The 20291-nt window shown below is 44.2% G+C and overlaps 1 protein-coding gene and 1 long non-coding RNA gene across 2 annotated transcripts in view; one reads left to right on the plus strand and one right to left on the minus strand.

Moving 5' to 3' along the window:
- LOC118008891 overlaps window positions 1-6315 on the minus strand; it is a 7007-nt gene extending 692 nt beyond the window's left edge. Inside the window, exon 1 of the long non-coding RNA XR_004678759.1 lies at window positions 6082-6315. This is a non-coding gene — a long non-coding RNA (uncharacterized LOC118008891). The remainder of the gene's footprint in view (window positions 1-6081) is intronic.
- Window positions 6316-6364: 49 nt separating this feature from the next.
- Window positions 6365-10135, plus strand: LOC118008882 (tubulin alpha-1B chain). The gene is made up of 4 exons (XM_035002743.1): window positions 6365-6612; window positions 7988-8210; window positions 8375-8523; window positions 8977-10135. Exons 1-4 carry the CDS (start codon window positions 6610-6612, stop codon window positions 9955-9957), a joined length of 1356 nt encoding a protein of 451 aa, XP_034858634.1. The 5' UTR covers window positions 6365-6609; the 3' UTR covers window positions 9958-10135.
- The last annotated feature ends 10156 nt before the right edge of the window (window positions 10136-20291 follow it).

The raw sequence follows: 20291 nt of genomic DNA on the forward strand, positions 1-20291 counted from the left end.
AAAGAAAGAAAGAAAGAAAGAAAGAAAGAAAGAAAGAAAGAAAGAAAAGAGAAAGAAAGAAAAAGAAACATGGAGAGAATAAGGACAAATTACCTATTTTCCTATTTCACTAGGGTGGGGAAGAAAAAAGAAGCAACCAGAAGAGAAATTCTAACGTTCCTACCACCAAATCTAACTACCAACCTGAATCTGTACTCCTCTGGCTTCCTCCTATGTGTCAATGGCTAAACTATCATGCTCCTCTCCAAGGTTAACCCTTCCAGTGGCGCACTGAATCCCTTCCCATTTCACTATTCTAAAACTTTGCTCCTGAATTTATCCCCTTTTCATCAATTTTCCCCTCCCTTTTGTTTATTCTCACTAGCAAACATGCCAAAATATCTCCCATCTTCTTTAAAAATCTTCCCTTTGTTGAACATCCCTATCCAACTATCCCAGCTATCACCCTTTATTCTCTTAAAGCAAAATTCCTCAAAGGAGGTTTTTATCCCACTTTCTCCACTTCCTCACTTGCATTCTCTCTAAAATCCACTCCAATCAGGCCCTTCATTCATTCCTACTGCCCCAGTGCAGCCACTCTTGGCCAAGTCACCCGTGACATCCACACTGCCAAATCTATTAGCCAACTCTCAGACTCATCTTACCTAACTTCCCAAAAGAATTTGACATAGTTATCACTCTCCTGCTTGAAACACTTGCTTCATTTGGTTTCTAGGACACCACACTCTTCATGTTTTTCTTCTTACACCACTAGCTACTCCTTCTCACTTTGACTACAGGATCCACTTCCTAATTTTTAAAAGCTGAAATGCTCCAGGGTTCAATCTTTGGTCCTCTTTTAATCTACACTTTCTTGCTAGGTGATGTCACCCAGTTTCTATGCTGAGGACTCCTAAATTTATCTCCAGTATGACTTCTTCTCTACACTTTAGCCTACTGCCTAATCATTTCTACTTAGATGACTAATACCCTACATCTTAAACTTAACATGTCCAAACTGAACTTCTGATTCCCTCCATTTCCTTATATCTGTTCCTCCTTCAGTATTCCCCATTGTTGCTCAGGCCAAAAACCTTAGGATCATGTTTGACTCCTCTTTCTCACTCTACATTCCATGCATTAGTAAATCCTACCAGTACTACATTCAAAAATTATCTATACACTGACCTCCTTTTACCACCTGCACCACTGGTCCACCCTGGTCCAAGTAACTATCACCTCTTATCTGCATTACTACAATTCCCTTCCAACTCATATTTCTTATTCCACTCTTAACCTCTTATACTTTATTCTCATAACAGCTAGACAATCCTTTTAAAATCTAAAATAGAATATGTCATATCTTTGCTCAGAACTATGTAATGGCTTCCCTGATTTTAGAATAAAACACAGTCTTCCCATGACTAATAAGAAAGACACTTACATGACCTAGACACAGGTACTTCTCTGATATCATTTCATAATACCCTCTCCCTCACTTCCTCTGCTCTTATCTCACTGACTTCATTAATATTGCTTTTAAAAAGACATACACCCTCAACCTCAGGCTTTTGCATTTGATGTTCCTCTGCTTGAAATGCCCACTCTACCACCTAATTCAGGTCTTTGTTCAAATAACAACCTCCTCAGAGAGGCCTTCTCAGATCACTTTATCTAAAATAGCCTTCCTCTGTAAATTTAATCTCTTTTCCACACTTTATTTTTCTTCATAGCACCCAAAAGCACCTGATATTATATTTCACATCTCTTTGCTATATATTTATTTTCTTTCTCCTTCACCAAAATATAAATTCCATGAGGGGAAGGGCATATTTTGTTCATTGTTATATCTACCCAACACTTAAAAGGAGTATTTCCATCGTAAGCTCTCAGTAAATATTTGTCCAATAAATAAAAACAGAAGTCATATTGTTTTTTATATACATACAATGAACCCTTTCCAGTCTTTACTCTGCTTAACTTCTCTGCAGCATTTGGCATTGTACCACTTCTCCTTCTGGAAACTCTCTCTTTCCTTGGACTGTGAGACCTCCAGTTCTCCCTCTCTGATCATTTCTTTTCAGACCCCTTTTACAGGTTCCTTTTCTCTACTTTGAATATGACCATTCTTCAGATTCCCTACTAAGGCCAGGTTCTCTACTAAGACCACCACTCTCCAAGCTCTATGCATTCCACCTGAGTGGTCTTATCCATCTTCACAGTTTAATTATCATCTTTATGCTGAAGACTCTCAAATCTGTATCTCTCTCCTCTCTCCATAGCTGCATATATGACTGACTAAGAGACATCTCCAGGTATATGTACCACAGACACTTAAACCTCAAGACATGTCAAAAGCTGAATTGTTAGCTTCTTCTGTGTCCCTTCTTTAGTTCCCATCCACTTCTTCCTTCAGTATTATTTTTTTTATTATTGTTAAGATTTTATTTATTTATTTGACAGAGAGAGACACAGTGAGAGAGGGAACACAAGCAGGGGGAGCGGGAGAGGGAGAAGCAGGCTTCCCACGGAGCAGGGAGCCCGATGTGGGGCTTGATCCCAGGACCCTGGGATCATGACCTGAACTGAAGGCAGACACTTAACGACTAAGCCACCAGGCGCCCCTGGACGTAGCTAGTTTTAAGGTTGGCTCAACAGCTTCATGGTGTCAGAGCACTGAGATGTCATCTCTTTGATTCTTTTTATATTAAGACTCTGAAAATCTTAAATTGGCTATAGGCATCACACCTTCACAGAACATTTCCAAAAGCAGAAAGAAAGGGGAAGAAGTGAAACTAAAGGTCCTCAAGGGTGCAATCTCTTTTCATCAGGGGAGAAAACTGTAGCTGGGGCACAGGGGTGCAGGAGCACCTGGCTCTGGGGGTGCCAAACAGATCAGGTTCAGCCACTCACCACTGACAAAATCTAAAGGCAGAGAAAAGAGTGGTGGTGAAACAAGAAAGGAATTTATTTCAGTGAGGCCAACACTGGGAAGACAGGAGACCAGCATCTCAAAGTCTGACTCCAAAGTGTCAAAAATACTTCCAGGTATATATAAGGAAAATGTGGAGCAAAAGTTGGTGGGTACATGCAGGTAGGCAGTGAAGGTTAAATTGATCATTGTCTTAGGGTCAGTCATGAGGGGTCTTGCTGGCTCAGGGCAGTCCTTATTGCTCAAAGGGGTAGTTTGGGTTCCCATCAGAGGATGCTTTGCCCACAGGGTCTTTTGCCTAGGTTGAGATAAGTTTGGTATGGGCCACCTGGCTGGCTGTGACTCTTGATCTTGGGGTTGTAAATTTGAGCCCCACATTGGGTGTAGAGATTACTTAAAAATAAAATCTAAAAAAAAGAGAGAAAGAGAGAGAGAGAGAGAAGTTTGGAAAAAAGAAGTTAGTCACTTAGAAAGTACAGACTGAGGGGCGCCTGAGTGGCTCAGTCAGTTAAGCGTCTGCCTTCGGCTTGGGTCATGATCCCGGGGTCCTGGGATCGAGTCCTGCATCGGGCCTCTTGCTCCGCGGGAAGCCTGCTTCTCCTTCTCCCACTCCCCCTGCTTGTGTTCCCTCTCTCACTGTGTCTCTCTCTGTCAAAAAAATAAATAAAATCATTAAAAAAAAAAAAAAAAAGGAAACTACAGACTGAGGTCAAAATGAAGGTAGTTGAAGTCCTCTTTCAAATCCATTTGCGGAAATACCCTAGCCAACTTCCCTTTATGTTCCATTGGCCAGAACTGGGTCCAATTATAAAGGAGACTGAAAAAGCAAGTAAATATCTGGTAAAGGGCAATAGGGTTCCTTTGATTTATCCCTTGGGATTGAGCACATAAATATCCTTTAAAAAGAGACAGAGTGAGAGGGGCACCTGGGTGGCTCAGTCATTAAGCATCTGCCTTTGGCTCAGGTCATGAGCCCAGGGTCCTGGGATAGAGCCCCGCATCAGGCTCCCTGCTCCTGGGGAAGCCTGCTTCTCCTTCTCCCACTCCCCCTGCTTGTGTTCCCTCTCTCCCTGTGTCTCTCTCTGTCAAATAAATAAATAAAATCTTTAAAAACAAACAAAAAAACAAAACCCATTTTCTTTCCCCTATACCACCTACCTGTGGGGGTAGGGGTGGAGGGGTGGGGGGGGAGAGACAGAACACTATATAGCATGTAAATTTATAACACTGCAATAAATAAGAATAAAAGATCAAATATTCAAAAATAGTTGATGTTTGGTAAGTTACTGCTACTTATTTTTGTCTTTCCCTGTAGAGCTGGTTAAAGGAACAAAATATATTGTGAACTATTGTGTCTAAACCACAATATGGAACTATTAGAAATGTTTCTGACTGCGTAGAACAGTAGCAAATGGCCACGATACTAAGTAGCAAAAATGGGAGTGGCTCAAATAGCAACACAGGGTTTCCCATTACACCAAAGACTTAAAGCAAATAGTTACAGACCCTGAAACAGTCCAACAAAACAAAGATCTAATAATCAGTTAAAATGTTAAGATGGTGGATAATACTATGTTTATATTCCAGCAATAGATAACTACTATTTAGTTGTTAAATATATACAAAGTATATGCATCTATATATAATATAAGTAAATAAACCTATATAAGTTTAATATAGGTAAAAAAAGGAAAAAAAAAGTCAGCCTTTCCTCTCAGGTACTAAAGAGGTAGCAAAATAAACTTAGCATTATTCAATATTTTTCTGGCATAAAGATACCAGACTAGATTATATTTAAAAGTCCATTTTGGATCTAAATTACTCTCTGAAAACTAAGGTGTCACCAGGGACCTAAAAAACCCTCAAATACTTCCTCATTCACAACAGGGGAATTCACAGAAACAAGGCTAGCAAAGCTAATGATTTTAGGAGGGTATCTGGGGAGACATACAGGCCCACAGGAGCAAATCTCTGCAGTGAAAGCTCTAAGGTTCTGCAGAGAGCTAGAAGGAGGGAGGTGCCTGCTTCCAAATGGCTTTCATCCAGAGCAGACAGCAAAATGGAGTTAAGCAGGGTGGTTCCCTAACATTCATTTGCTGGTCCAGGCAAACTAATTATTTTCCATCTCCTTTAAGAATAAGTGAGACAATATTCAAATATATTCCTGTCCCCAGTAACCTAGTTTGGAAAATACGTGCAAATTTGGATCTTGAGTTGAAAACCTTTTCACAAAAGATCATCCTACAAAAAAAAAAAAAAAGGGGGGAAAGAAAGCAAGAAAACCTTTGAACAGGATTACAAAAAATATATTTATTAGAAATAAAAGAAAACCTCCTTGTCTGTATTCCAGGTTCATATGAGTGGAAATTTTACATACACAGAAAGTAAAAATATGTGTGTGTATGTGTGTGTACATATATATCCTTACAAACTACACACACATATTAACAGTGTAAATCTGTTATTTGTCTGATATGAAGGGTGAAGTCTTTACCAAATCTGAGCAAGGTAATAACTGAGTATGAATTGTGAATTGTTAGTTTTACACTTGCTTTTTTTGTTACATACTATCCCTGGGAGGATATTTTGAATAGTGTAACAACAATAGGTTTCTGCCAGGACCATTTTAAATCCACATTTTAAACCTAACTAACCACTTCATGCATTTCCGAGGCAGAGGTGGGGAGGAGGGTATCCACTATAATCTGGGCCTCCTAGAAGGAGGCTATAACCAATTGATCTTGACATAACAGAAAGCAGTTATTATATAGAGTTTTACAAAGCTCTATATAACACAAGGATTCCCTACTTCCTAATATCCTTCAGTATCAATTTCCTCACTACCCAAGTTTCTGTCCTCACTTCTACAATTCAGCTACCAAATTTGAAATGTATCTTTGAATCTCCCTTTTTAAAAGCCCCTGGGGCTGTTCGATAAAGTTATTGGTTATATCTAAAAATGGGGCCTAGTAGGCCCTTTTAACAGCTTCGATGTTCAATGCTTAGGTACTACTCTTTGAATGACTGAAATACTTTTGCTTCCAACATCTGGCACCTTAGTTTAACGAACAAGTCATTACAATAAACCAAATAAAACTAGTCTGTTTTCTAAACCTTGCATCCTCCACATTATCAGGTAAGTACTGAGAAAAGAAAAAGACAAAACTCACTGACAAATTGTGGCAACATGAAAATAATCAGCTGAGCTATCCGGACCAGAAATTTCTGCATCTCATGGTGCTTCGTCTTTAAAACTGTACAGACTTCTTAAGTCTTAGGGTTCGTCCAAATTAAGGCAAGCCTGCTTTCCCGTTCCCATGTTGGTTGCTTTCCGAACCTGCGCCCGCCCCCGCCCAAGCCCTGGCGGCCATGCGCCGCAGACTGCAGCAACCGAGCTCGCTGTCCGCAGGCGCGGCGGACCCCGCCCCGCAGGGCCGGCGCGGGGAGGCGGCTCTGGGCCAGGAGCCCGCCTCTGCGGCGGCCGAGCCGGGCGCCGAGTGGGCGCGCCGGGCCGGGGGAGGGGCCCGCGGCCATGGCACCGCCTGGGCCCGCCCGCCCCTCCCCGGACCGCTACTTAAGTAGCTCCGGCAGCGCCCCCGCCTCAGTGCGTTACTTACCTCGACTCTTAGCTTGTCGGGGACGGTAACCGGGACCCGGTGTCTGCTCCTGTCGCCTGCGCCTGCTAACACATAGCCACCATGGTAAGTGGGCCGCTCAGGACGCCGCCCTCGCTCTGGAAAACGGGAAACGCGAGCCGGGCAGTCTTGGGGGGGCCGTTAGCCAGGGATCAGCGCTCTGGTTTTGGAAGGCGAAAAGCGAGGCTAGAGGCGAGGGCTGTAGTAGTGAGAATGGTTGGGGCCCGGGAGGGAGGCTGCCGCGTTTTCTTCTTGGACTCTGGGAGGGCATGGCCGGACGCCGGCTCCCCGACTGTGGTTGGGGCTCTCAATTAGCCCTTACCTCTTGGACGCGGCGACCCGAGACCCTACAGTCTTTTCCCGCGCGTTCCCATCCCCCTTTCCTTCGTCCGCTTTTGGCGGGCGCGCGCGCGCGCGCGGGCTCTCCACGCCCTCACTTCCTCCTCTGCCAGAAACGCGGAGGCGGGAAGGAGCCCGACACAAAAGCGCAGGCGCAACCGTTACCTTCCCGCCAGGGAGCGGCGGGAGACCGCCTTTGCCGTCTGCGCGTGCGCGCCGGGTGCTGAGGGTCTACCACCGTAGGGTGTGTCTTCTCTTAGCCTGAGTTGGGAGGGTGGGGGGGGGTTGTTTTTTAACGAGAACAATAAGATGAATGTGGAGAACGGCTCCTTGTCACTGTGCCGCACTACGCTAGAGTATTAGGACAATTAGCTCCCAACAGCTTCTAGAAGCCATCTGTCCGTCCTTGGTCTAAGTTAGGAATGCGCATAGGAGCAGGTGGTGGCAGTGAGTGATTTTGAGGGAACGGAAATCGGATCTTGGTCCAGATCTGGGCCGCCGATAATCCCCTGCTGTGCCCTGACAGATGTGAAGGTGCTGGGCTGAGCCCAACGCCTGGGGGAGCCGAAGATGGTTGGCCATGGCAGGCGCCTCTGCAGACGAGGCTGCTGCGTGTCTCTGCAGCTGCGCGGCCCCGGTGGCCGCAGAGGGGCGCGGGTGCGCGCACACCCTGAATTGCTCATTCATCCTGTGCCGCAAAGCCCCGCCCTTTGTCCCTGCGGCCAGACATTTCCTCTGCACTGTTCTGGCCACGTGCTTCCTGCGATGGGCGCTGCCCGGAAATGGGCCGCATAGTCTAAAATGGAATTCTGAGGCCTGAGCACTGGATGAATGGCCTCCCTATCTTCGTCTTCCAAAGGAGGAAGCTGTGACTAAGCGCTCTTGGTCTGGAAAGAGACCTTCCCAATTTAGATAGGGAAAAGAAATTCATTAAAAGCCAGCATATCAAAGTATAGAGTCTCCCCTAGAAGAGTATTACATTTTAAATAGTATTAGAAGGGGAAGTTTGTAAGATTGTTTACATAAATTATTTTGTTCTGCTTTACAGTCACTAGATTAGTTTAATACTGATTTTCTTTTTTTCTAATCTACTTTTCCACAGCGTGAGTGCATCTCCATCCACGTGGGCCAGGCTGGTGTCCAGATCGGCAATGCCTGCTGGGAGCTCTATTGCCTGGAACACGGCATCCAGCCCGATGGCCAGATGCCAAGTGACAAGACCATCGGGGGAGGAGATGACTCCTTCAACACCTTCTTCAGTGAGACGGGCGCTGGCAAGCATGTGCCCAGGGCCGTGTTCGTAGACCTGGAACCCACAGTCATTGGTGAGTTGGCCTCAGTGACCTGACCCCGTGAGCTCCCGGGGTGAGACAGTGGAGGGGGGTGTCTGGGACAGGAGGTCTGTCTTGAGGCTCCGTGGACACCCTGGGGTTGAGCGGGCTTGTGCAGGGGGTGAGTGAGGGGTGGCTGCTCTATTTGCCTTTTGCAGATGAAGTTCGCACCGGCACCTACCGGCAGCTCTTCCACCCTGAGCAGCTCATCACTGGCAAGGAGGACGCTGCCAACAACTACGCCCGAGGGCACTACACCATTGGCAAGGAGATCATTGACCTTGTCTTGGACCGCATTCGGAAGCTGGTAGGTTTATTCTCAAGAATAAAGTAAACAGTGATCCTAAGGTAGACATTGGAAATATGTTCTTTTCATCTTAAACACAGAACTGAAATGTAATAGAGTGAGGTAAACTTCCTTTACAGTTTTTTTTAAAAAATCCAATTAAAGCACTAACTATTTAGTGTCATTTTATAGATATTAGTGAAGCTTTTTTTTTTTTAAGATTTTATTTATTTGACAGAGAGGGAACACAAGCAGGGAGGAGTGGGAGAGGGAGACCCAAGCAGGGAGCCTGTCGCAGGACTCGATCTGAGCCGAAGGCAGACGCTAAACGACTGAGCCACGGAGGCGCCCATTAGTGAAGCTATTTTTAACTAAATGCTTAGTAAGATCTGTATTCTTGGAATTGTATGAAAAGTGAAAATATATTGCAAAGAGCAGTAATACTATGTTTTCTCTATTCCTTTTTTCTAACAGGCTGACCAGTGCACAGGTCTTCAGGGCTTCTTGGTTTTCCACAGCTTTGGAGGGGGAACTGGTTCCGGGTTCACCTCCCTGCTGATGGAACGTCTCTCTGTCGATTATGGCAAGAAGTCCAAGCTGGAGTTCTCCATTTACCCAGCCCCCCAGGTTTCCACAGCTGTAGTTGAGCCCTACAACTCCATCCTCACTACCCACACCACCCTGGAGCACTCTGATTGTGCCTTCATGGTAGACAATGAGGCCATCTATGACATCTGTCGTAGAAACCTCGATATTGAACGCCCAACCTACACTAACCTTAACCGCCTTATTAGCCAGATTGTGTCCTCCATCACTGCTTCCCTCAGATTTGATGGAGCCCTGAATGTTGATCTGACAGAATTCCAGACCAACCTGGTGCCCTATCCCCGCATCCACTTCCCTCTGGCCACCTATGCCCCCGTCATCTCTGCTGAGAAAGCCTACCATGAACAGCTTTCTGTAGCAGAGATCACCAACGCATGCTTTGAGCCAGCCAACCAGATGGTGAAATGTGACCCTCGGCACGGTAAATACATGGCTTGCTGCCTGTTGTACCGTGGCGACGTGGTTCCCAAAGATGTCAATGCTGCCATTGCCACCATCAAGACCAAGCGCAGCATCCAGTTTGTGGACTGGTGCCCCACTGGCTTCAAAGTGGGCATTAATTACCAGCCTCCCACTGTGGTGCCCGGTGGAGACCTGGCCAAAGTACAGCGAGCTGTGTGCATGCTGAGCAACACCACAGCCATCGCTGAGGCCTGGGCTCGCCTGGACCACAAGTTTGACCTGATGTATGCCAAGCGTGCCTTTGTTCACTGGTATGTGGGGGAGGGCATGGAGGAAGGAGAGTTTTCCGAGGCCCGTGAGGACATGGCTGCCCTTGAGAAGGATTATGAGGAGGTTGGTGTGGATTCTGTTGAAGGAGAGGGTGAAGAAGAAGGAGAGGAATACTAATTACCATTCCTTTCAGCCCTGCAGCATGTCACACTCAACTTTAGCTTCAACATTAGCTGACAGGCGTTAAAGCTTTCTGGTTAGATTGTCTTCACTTTTAACTGTGATCATGTCTTTTCCATGTGTATCTGTTGCATTTTTCCATTATGTCTCAAAAGTAAAGGCTTTAAGAAAGAAAGTTTGACTTCTGTGCTTTTTCTAAATTGCTTTCTCCAGTTCAGGATCTACTACCATTCATCTGTATCTGGAAGATAGCAGCAGGGTGCTAATATCAAGGATCCCATTTCCTGTGTAGCCACCTCTGGGAAAAAGAGCACACTGGGCTAGAAAAGCAGGAGAGCTGGATTCTGACCCTGATCTAATATCACCTCAACCAGTGTTAGAATCTAGATCAAAGGGAGCTTAGAAAAATGTTAGTCCAGAGCTAATCTAGCTTTTGAAATTATTGGTTAATTTTAATTACTAATGACTTAGGTATAGGAAGTTTTAAATGCCTTACAAATTCATGACTGCTGCTTAAAGAAGTTTGCTAATCTATCAATGTAACTAAAAATTTCAAAATGACCCTTTTTTTTTTTTTTTAAGATTTTTATTTATTTTTGAGAGAGAGAGAGCATGAGAGGGAGGAGGGTCAGAGGGAGAGGCAGACTCCCCGCTGAGCAGGGAGCCCGACGTGGGACTCAATCCCAGGACTCCAGGATCATGACCTGAGCCGAAGGCAGTTGCTTAACTAACTGAGCCACCCAGGCGCCCTCAAAATGACCCTTCTATAGGAACACAGATGACTAGAGAAATTCTTGAGCATGTTGAAGTAAACGCTGTTTCCAACCCTGTCATAAGTTGCAGGATCCTAATTCCTGCTGATGAACAAAAATCCTAATAGTAAACCAAATAAGCAGCTGTGGGTTTAAAAAAAAAAAGGCCCTGGATGTTTGTGGAAGAGCACTGCTTTAGGAGAGGGTAAAGTGGCAACATTTGTATAGGTTAGGATAAGAGTTTACAATTTAGGGCACTTAGCATAGTTTACATTCAAGAACAGAATTTGGGGGGCGCCTGGGGGGCTCAGTCGTTAAGCATCTGCCTTTGGCCCAGGTCGTGACCCCAGGGTCCTGAGATCGAGCCCCATATTGGGCTCCCTGCTCCACGGGAAGCCTGATTCTCTCTCTCCCCCTGCTGTGTTCCCTCTCTCACTGTCTCTGTCAAATAAAATCTTAAAAAAATAGAATTTGGCTACATCTAAAGGACTATGTAGGAGATAGGCAAACAGGATTCAAATAGAGTGTTTTACTGCAGAGAAAATGTATATTTGAAATTCAGAAAGTACAGGGACTATTAAGGCCTGAAGATGTTCATCCTTGGTTTAAAAATTAGGGAATACCAAAGTTTTCCCTTTTTTTTCCTTACAAATTTATAAAAATAGTTACGGGCTCCTGTTCTCAGATGTTTCAGAGAAAGCTCTGTTGGGTGGCGCTACAGGCTGAGCACAGCAACACAAATGGAGCCACTGCAGGTCCCAGGGGAAGGCCGATGCCGGGGCTGTAAAGTGCTATGGGGAACCCTAAACTGAAATAGTGACCAAATGGGGATTGAAGGTTTTGAATTAGTGCTGAACTGGAAGGAAGTCGGTCTTGAGAGATGTCTGAAAACTCTCTGATTCAGTGTCTCTGTTCTTTTCTATAAAGCAAGAGGGAAAGGTAGCTAGGCTAGAGCCCGGGAAACAGCAGCAAAGTAATGCAGGGCAGAGCTTGCTTTTCAGGAAAATGTCCTGGGTGACCTAAAATCAGGGAAGCACACGGTGTACAATGTGCCATGTGCTTTTTTCAGAATTCTGAGGCACAAGGCAGGGACAGGATCAAGAAGCGAGCATTTCAACTGCACCTGATTTTTTTTTTAAAGATTTTATTTATTTGACACAGGGCGGGGGGGGGGGGAGCAAGCACAAGCAGGGGGAGCGGCAGGCAGAGGGAGAGGGAGAAGCAGGCTCCCCACTGAGCTGGGAGCCCGATGTGGGGCTCCATTCCAGGACCCTGGGATCATGACCCGAGCCAAAGGCAGTCCCTTAACTGACTGAGCCACCCAGGCACCCCTGATGTTTTATTTTGCTTGGGTTTTATGTGTTGGGGTGGGGGGTGTTGTATTTTTAAGAAGATTAATCTGTAGTAAACAAAGCAAAATAAGATGACAGGCTGGTGCTAGTTAAATAGTTGTTTGCAATTTTATTACCTATTATCATATAAATTGCCCCAAGATCTATGTGTATTACCTCACGTGGTTTCTGAGGGTCAGAAATTCAGGAGTGGTTTAGCTGGCTAGTTCTGTCTTGGGATTTCTCATAAGGTTGCAGTCAAGATGTTGACTGAGGCTACAGTTCCCTATGTGCTTCACTGGGACTGAGGGATTCACTTCCAAGGCAGTTCACCCACCTGCCTTGCAAGTTAGTGGTTGTTGGCAGGTGGCCTCAGTTCACACGTGGACCTCTCTCCAATAGGGCTCCTTGTGCGTCTTTAGAACATGGGGACAGGCTTCCCCCAGAGTGAGTGATCCAAGAGAGGGCAAGTTGGAAACTGCAATGCTGTGACTTAATCCTGCAAGTCACACTCTCATTTCTACAATATACCATTTGTTACACATGTCAAACCTGTTTAATCTGGGAGAAAACTACAGGAGGCAAGAATCAGTGGGAGTTACATACAAACCCCTAAGTTTTAATGTTTCTAAAGGATAGAACAATATCTTTTATATTATCCTTTTTTCCCCGGTATGATTGATATATTTCATTTTTTAAAAGGGAGGAAACCTGGGTACCTGGCTGGCTCAGTCAGAGGAGCATGCGACCCGATCTCCGGGTTGTGAGTTTGAGCCCCACGTTGGGTATAGAGATTACTTAAAAATAAAATCTTTAAAAAAAATAAGGGGTGGGGGAGAAAACCTGTAATTTAGAAAGGTTTTCTAGGGGCACCTGGGTGTCTCAGTTGTTAATCGTCTGCCTTCGGCTCAGGTCATGTTCCCAGGGTCCTGGGATCAAGCCCCGTATCAGGCTCCCTGCTCCGCGGGAAGCCTGCTTCTCCCTCTCCCCCTCCACTCCCCCTGCTTGTGTTCCCTCTCTTGCTGTGTCTCTCTCTGTCAAATAAATAAAATCTTAAAAAAAAAAAAAAAGTTTTCTATTTTCTACAGTTCAAACTCAAATTTCAACATTTGTGGTTGTTTTAATTTAAGCTATCCTTTAGAATAGACACCTCCTATCTACCTTCTTCCTGAACTATCCAGTCCTCTTTATATTCTAATTATTTGGTTATTGATCCAACTGGCTGCTTGAATTCAGTATTCCCTCTGTCCCCTCTGTTCCTAATCATCTTGTATGCAACATGACGATTAGTAGTTACTAATAGTCAAAACCTTTGGTGACGTGAAATACCAAGTGTGGGACTGGGGTGAAGAGGAAGGGGCTGCCTATAATGAAATGCCAAAGCAGCCAGGAAATGCCATGAAGCATTCCTTTGGGGGGCACTGGGGTCTGATTATATCTTTGCCCTGGCAGCAAGCACAATTCCTGGTAATGATTATGGCCCACAGACTGCTCTGTTGGAGGTAAAAATAAGGATTATTTATTTCCCTCTTAGGACAGATTATTCAATACAAACATCAAACCCTCAACTTGAGGGTTTTGTAAAACATATTCACTCCCTTTTCAGGCCCAGGTCTCTTTAAGCACCTTCTGAGTTGAGTTTCAGGGTAGAGAGGCCTAGGAAACAGATTGAGACACTTGACTTTTTGTTCTGTCATTAGTCAGGCTCTCTTAACTTCCTGGGCCTATTATCCCTTTTTTCCTTTTTTTTTTAGATTTTATTCATTTATTTGACAGAGACAGTGAGAGAGGGAACACAAGCAGGGGGAGTGGGAGAGGGAGAAGCAGGCTTCCCACTGAGCAAGGAGCCTGATGTGGGACTCGATCCCAGGACCCTGGTATCATGACCCTAGGCAAAGGCAGACGCTTAACGACTGAGCCACCCAGGCACCCCCCCAAAGGCAGATGCTTAATGACTGAGCCATCTAAGCACCCTGGCCTGTCTTCCCTTTTGCACTCCAGATTCCCATTCTGCCTTTCTCAGAGAGGGTGGTGAATAGGAAAATCAAGTCTGAAAGGACTTGAAGTTTAGCAGCGATGTGCATCTAAGCTTAGGAGATGAGGGACAGGGCACCACAGGACTTGACAGCTCTACTCAGTGAGACACCAAAGCCACTGCCAAGGAAAAATGAGCCATTTATTTAGAAAAGAAATAGAAATAAGTAAAACCCAAGGAGAGTTTACTTAGAGATGGCAAGGATGATGATGATGATGATGATGATGATAATTAACATTAGTACATCAAGACTTTCAATTTACACCCACCCACCTGTTTTTAAAAAAAACACCAGAATGCTTGGGGCACCTGGGTGGCTCAGTCGTTAAGCGTCTGCCTTCGGCTCAGGTCATGATCTCAGGGTCCTGGGATCGAGCCCCGCATCGGGCTCCCTGCTCGGCGGGAAACCCGCTTCTCCCACTCCCACTCCCCCTGCTTGTGTTCCCTCTTGCTGTCTTTCTCTCTGTCAAATAAATAAAAATCTTTAAAAAAAAAAATAAAAAACACCAGAATGCTTAAATGCCTTTACAATGCAGCATTCTTTTTAAAAAAAAATTTTTTTAAAGATTTTATTTATTTATTTGACAGAGAGAGACACAGTGAGAGAGGGAACACAAGCAGGGGGAGTGGGAGAGGGGGAAGCAGGCTTCTCCCTGAGCAGGGAGCCCGATGCGGGGCTTGATCCTAGGACCCTGGGATCCTGATCTGAGCTGAAGGCAGACGCTTAACGACTGAGTCACCCAGGCGCCCCGACAATGCATCATTCTTAACCTCCTTGAGATGACCTTAAAATGAAAGGAGCCCAGTGCCTCATTTTTTTTTTTTTTTTTTTTTTAACAAATGACAGGTTTAATTGGCAGGGAAGAAGGGAAGTGATACTACAGCCCTGTGTCCTGCCTTGTAGGACCAAGGGCCTTAAATATTGCTTGCTAAAAGATCAGAAGGAATAGGAGTCTTTCAGCCTTATGGAGGGCCAGGTACATGCTCAGATTAAGAGGCTTCAATGAGAGAGAAGAGAGATGGCATTTTCCCCTCCTGATCCCATCAAATTCCTGGCAAATTCCTTAATGCCCTGCAGATGGCACCACTGACAACGAGTTCTCTGCCCAGAAGAGCAGAGCTCAGATTTGTGAACTCTGCCCTGTCACGTTGGAGCTGAGCCTAAAAGATACATAACAAACAGGAAGTAACTGACTTGGCATCTCTGGCTTGTCGTTTTGTTGTTGTTGTTGTTGTTGTTGTTCTGTCCATTCCTAAAGTTAGCTAGGCCTCATGCTAGGCCATTATGACTCAGGCAGCTACAGGATTTAGGAACTCCCATACCCAAGCTCTTAGCTGCAGCTCCTGCCTCGAGGGTCCTCCCCAGGGTGGGATGGGTATCAAAACATGGTCTTGGGGTCAACATGTAGTAAGGGAGATTGCCAGATCAATCCGAACTCATTATTGACGCAAAATCAATAACCACCTAATGATGTGGAAATTATCATGTAGATACTGGTATCTTTGTGTTGTGAGGCCCAGCTACTTCCTCTCTGCCATTTGGTCCGTACACCAAAATATAAACGTCCTTCCCCACCTATCCCTCAACTGATCAACCCATCTCCCAACTGACAGCTTGCCGTATGCTACTGTGTCAACTGTGATGAAATTAGCTCATCTCATTCCTGCCGGGGGCCTTCACTCTTCCTCCCACCTATATAATACCTTTTCCAGCCATAACTGCCCCCCCCCATCTTTGCCCACTTAACTCATACTTTTCCTTTGATGATGGAAACTGAGATGTTACCTCTTCAAGGACTTAAAGATTAGGTCAGACTCAGATTCCCCATTAAATATTTGCATAGAACCTTTTACTTTTCTCTCAAAGCACTGATCATATTTTGGAATTATATACTTATTTGTGTGATTATTTAATTAATATATTTCCCCCCATCAGATTTTATAAGCTCTACATCTATCGTGCTTATTACCATTGTATTGCCAGTACCTAGCTTGGTGCTTACTGCATGACTGGCACTCAATAAATATTCCAAGAATTAATTTGGGGCAAGAACAAAGATTCAAACTTTTAACTCTGAAAGCTAGAGATGACTGCCCCTCCACTGTCTTCCCTTTTTTCTCCTTTTCCCAGGCCCAAAGATCTAAGATGCCTCAGGAAGACACCACAGGGTAGATGGTGATATCAAATGAAGGTAGAAAGGAAAGTTGTTCTAAAGATTCTTCATAAATAAGACCTGTTCTAAAGATTCTTCATAAATAAGATCCTTCACCCTCTCTCTGGCCCAACTTGTCTTATGATAATAGCATGCAGAAACTTTTGCTGGCTCACACTGACCAAATGAATGTGTGCCAGGGTCCAAAGTATGACCCAGCTATCAGAACAGGCAGGTGTCACCTTAGACATTCCATCAGTATGCAAAGCTAGGCAAAGCTAGGCAAAGCTAGGCAGCTGAGCATTCCCAACATCTTCTTCACTGGTTGCCCTGGTTGCCCTGCTATGCAAACTGTTTATCCAGTTCTGGGCACCTCAAAGAGGATACAGAAAGGCAAGAGAATTCCCTTCAAGGGGTGAGTGGAATGCTAAGGAGCTTTGAGTAGAGGAACTCAGAGAACTGAGGATGTTTAGATTAGAATAGAGAAACCCAATGAAGATCTGCTGTCCAGAAATGGCAGCAGCCTCATTCCTCAAAAACCCAGAGGGCACAGCAAAGGATGGGGAAAAGCACTGCAGCTCACTTTCTAATAGTCAGCACTGCAGCTCACTTTCTAATAATCACTTTCTAATAATCAGCTAGGTCAACAATGGGCCACTATGCCATCCATGTTGTCAGTGGCAAACAGAGAGAACCGAAGATTTCTAAAATCCCTCTCCATTCCCAGAGTCCAGGATTTCACAAATTTTTCTGCTATTTCAAGCCAATCTTTCATAATGACTATCCTCTCAAATATTTTTAGAAAGGTCAGAGAGGTAGGGACAAAGGAACAGAATCGCTCAAAGCATGTTTCTTAAACCCAACCCCTGCTAACAACAGACTGTCAGATCCAGGTAGGTCTTACCTAAAAGGAACCTCTGGTTTTCTGGCTTCCCTGGCACCAGAGAAGAGGGCAATCCCAAAGTTGCTGGTCCATTTCTAGGAACTGGTCCAATTCCCGTCAGAGAGAAAGGAGGAGGTTTACAGCCTTACCTTGGGCTGCTACAAAATGCCACAGACTAGGTGGCTTAACCAACAAACTTTTATTTTTCACAGTTCTGGAGGCTGGGAAGTCTAAGAATCAGTGTTTGGTGAGAGCGCTCTTCCTGGCTTGCCTTCTTGTTATGTCCTCACATGGAAGAGACAGAAAGCTCTAGTCTCTTTCTCTTCTTATAAGGACATCAATCCCATCAAGGGAGCTGTACTTTATCTAAACATAATTACCTCTCAAAGGCCCCACCTCCTAACACCATCATTTTGTGGGTCATATAAAAATATTAATTTTTTTGAGGTATAATTTGACTAACATTAATTTCGGACACCTGGAAATGAAATTGACACAAAATAGCCCAGCCTATAGCATTTTCACCCCAGAGCTGGAGGAGTTCTTCCCGAAGACCCAGGAAGTCCTGGGAATAAAATGGCCTTGAAGGTACTCAGAGAAAGCAGGACTTTTTCTGTACTTACTGTATTTTCTGTAGGAAAAAATAGGACATGTAGGCAAGCAAAGAGAAAATGAAGATATCCATAATTTGGAAAGTTTCTGAAATCTTTGTTTAAAGAAAAGGGCAACTTTTCCTAATTCTCCTCTCTGTCCCTCTCCTGCCCCAGTCACCTTGGGGAGTGGATGCCCCTGGTCTTCTATCTGCTCCTCTCAAGGTGCTGTTCAGCAATAAATCATCATTTGGAAGCTCAAAAGTGGACAGACAGATACAGATGGAAGAGTTCCAGGGCTCTTGAAGGTACTGAAGTTCAAGTTTTAGCTTTCTATTACATTGACTATCTAAGCAATATAGTAATGAGGAGAATACAGAAGTAGGGTATATATTCACTAAGAGGCAACAGTAGATTGTCAGGAAAAAGGGAGGCTTTGGAATCAGAGAGGCCAAGTTCAAATCCTAGTTGCACCACCCAGTGTTGTTGGCCCTTGTACACATTACTTAATTTCTTTGAACTCATTCCTCATCTCTAAAAAAAATAAAGTCTATTTTCTAGGGTCATTTTGACACTGAAAAAATCTATGTAAAGTATCTATTAATATTTAGCACTTAGTGGAGGCTCAATCTGGACTTGTTCCCTTCCTTGTGTTGCTTGAAGAAGTTAAAATTAATCCTCCATAATCAAGGTAGTCCCCTCCCTATGAAGAATGGGTTACTAATCTCATAGGCAGATCAAATCCACAAACACTGTTTACTATGAGAACTGCACCGAGGTTGGAAGGAAAGGGATGAATTAGAAGCCACATACACATTTCCAATCCTTGAAGGAGAGGGGAAAGGAGAAAAGACATAAATGGAGGTAAATTTAAACAATACAAAAGATTTAAATAACAGCTCAAGATAATGTTATTAAACAGTGCATAGATGCCTAATTGTTCACTGAACTATATAGCTGGAACTATACAGGCAGAAATCCCTTCAGGAAAGAATGGAAGAAAAGACATTATTGGTGTTGAGCCTTGAAGTAGATAGGATTTGGACAAAGTGAGACTTGGCAAGTTTAAAAATATATTATGGAGTGTCTTTTTGCATGGTTTTCTGAGTGTTAATTCAGTAATCAGAGAATCTCTGAAAAGAAAGTTATTGTGCTTCCAATGGATTTGTAAACAAGGGCTCGAGGACTTGTGAGCAAATATATCAGATTGTCACTGGGCTCAAAACTACTTTCTCTAGGAAGTATTCTACATTCTTTCTCTCTGTTCTGAGCTTGAGCTTGTCTTCTACTATGCAGTTCCAAGTTCATAGGTTTATTGATATTTTGCCTTTTAAAATTCACTTCAGTTGTACATAACTGTACATTCTGGATGATGATAAGTCTCTAAGCAGAATCTATGCTAACCAGTTGTATGAATCAGATTTAAAAGTCTGTGGCTCTGGGGATGTCACAGAACTTTGCAAACTGCAAAGGACTGTTAACATTAGATTTTTAGATTTAGAAGCAATCTGAAGGGTGTTCTAGTTAAGTGTAGTCTAGGATGACAGTGCTAGAACCAGACCCAGCTCTTCTGATTATCAGCAATGCCTGCTATCTTTTCTCACCATATTTGTAAATTTTGAGTGTCTACATGTATTATGCACCAGGCTAAGGGCTAGGGAAATAACTACATCCAAGACAAATATGGGGTGCCTGTGTGGCTCACTCAGTTAAGCATCTAACTCTTGAATTCAGCTCAGGTCTTGATCTCAAGGTCATGAGTTCAAGCCCTGCGTTGAGTTCCATGCTGGGGGCCTACTTAAAAAAAAAAAAAAGACAAATATGATTCTTTCCCTTTACAAGCCTATATGGATGGAGGAGGCAAACAAATGCAAGCAAATTAAGTTATGGCAACTTGTTATAAATAATATGATTAGGTTGCTTTAGATAATGCAATGGGGGAAGGCTCTGAACAGGTATCATTTAAGCTCAAACCTGAAAGAGATTGAAGTCAGCCAAAATGAATTAGGAAGGGGGAGGGGAGGAGGAAATATCAAGCACAGAGCCTTAGGAAGGAAAGAGCTTGGCAGGATCCACCAGGAACTGACCAAAGGCCAGGGTGAAGATGCTGGCAAATTGAAGCAGTAAAGAGGATTTAGCATAGGTCACAACCTCAAATGCACAGCTGGACTGACAAAGTAAATGGAAAAACTGGTGAGGTGTAAGAGCTTACCCAAGTGATAGGGACTGTGGAAGAGTGGAGCACACCCTGCCCCATCTACTGGGCCATATGTCCTTTTTGACCAGTTCTGCCAGATCTTCTATTTAAGAGACGGAAATCTGAATTTTTAAGGTATCCTGGTTTTTAAATGTTTATTCAAATTTGTTAAAAACACCGTGAGCCAAACAAAACACAGTATATTTATTCCTAAAACACACTCAATAGGCCCAAGCCACCTCCCTGTGCTCTCCTTTTCTTCCTTGCAGATCATCCCGGGATCCAGCCAGTTAGCTTCTTCTCTTTGTAACTACCCACTCTTCCTGCTGGAGTTCAGTTCACCCCAAGCTTGGTTGCTAAGGGGGAAATCAGCTCTTCAGCTCCTCTCAT

The sequence above is a fragment of the Mirounga leonina genome, unplaced genomic scaffold (assembly GCF_011800145.1).
Source record: "Mirounga leonina isolate KUSES-001 unplaced genomic scaffold, KU_Mleo_1.0 Mir_126, whole genome shotgun sequence".
In the NCBI taxonomy this organism is placed as follows: Eukaryota; Metazoa; Chordata; class Mammalia; order Carnivora; family Phocidae; genus Mirounga; species Mirounga leonina.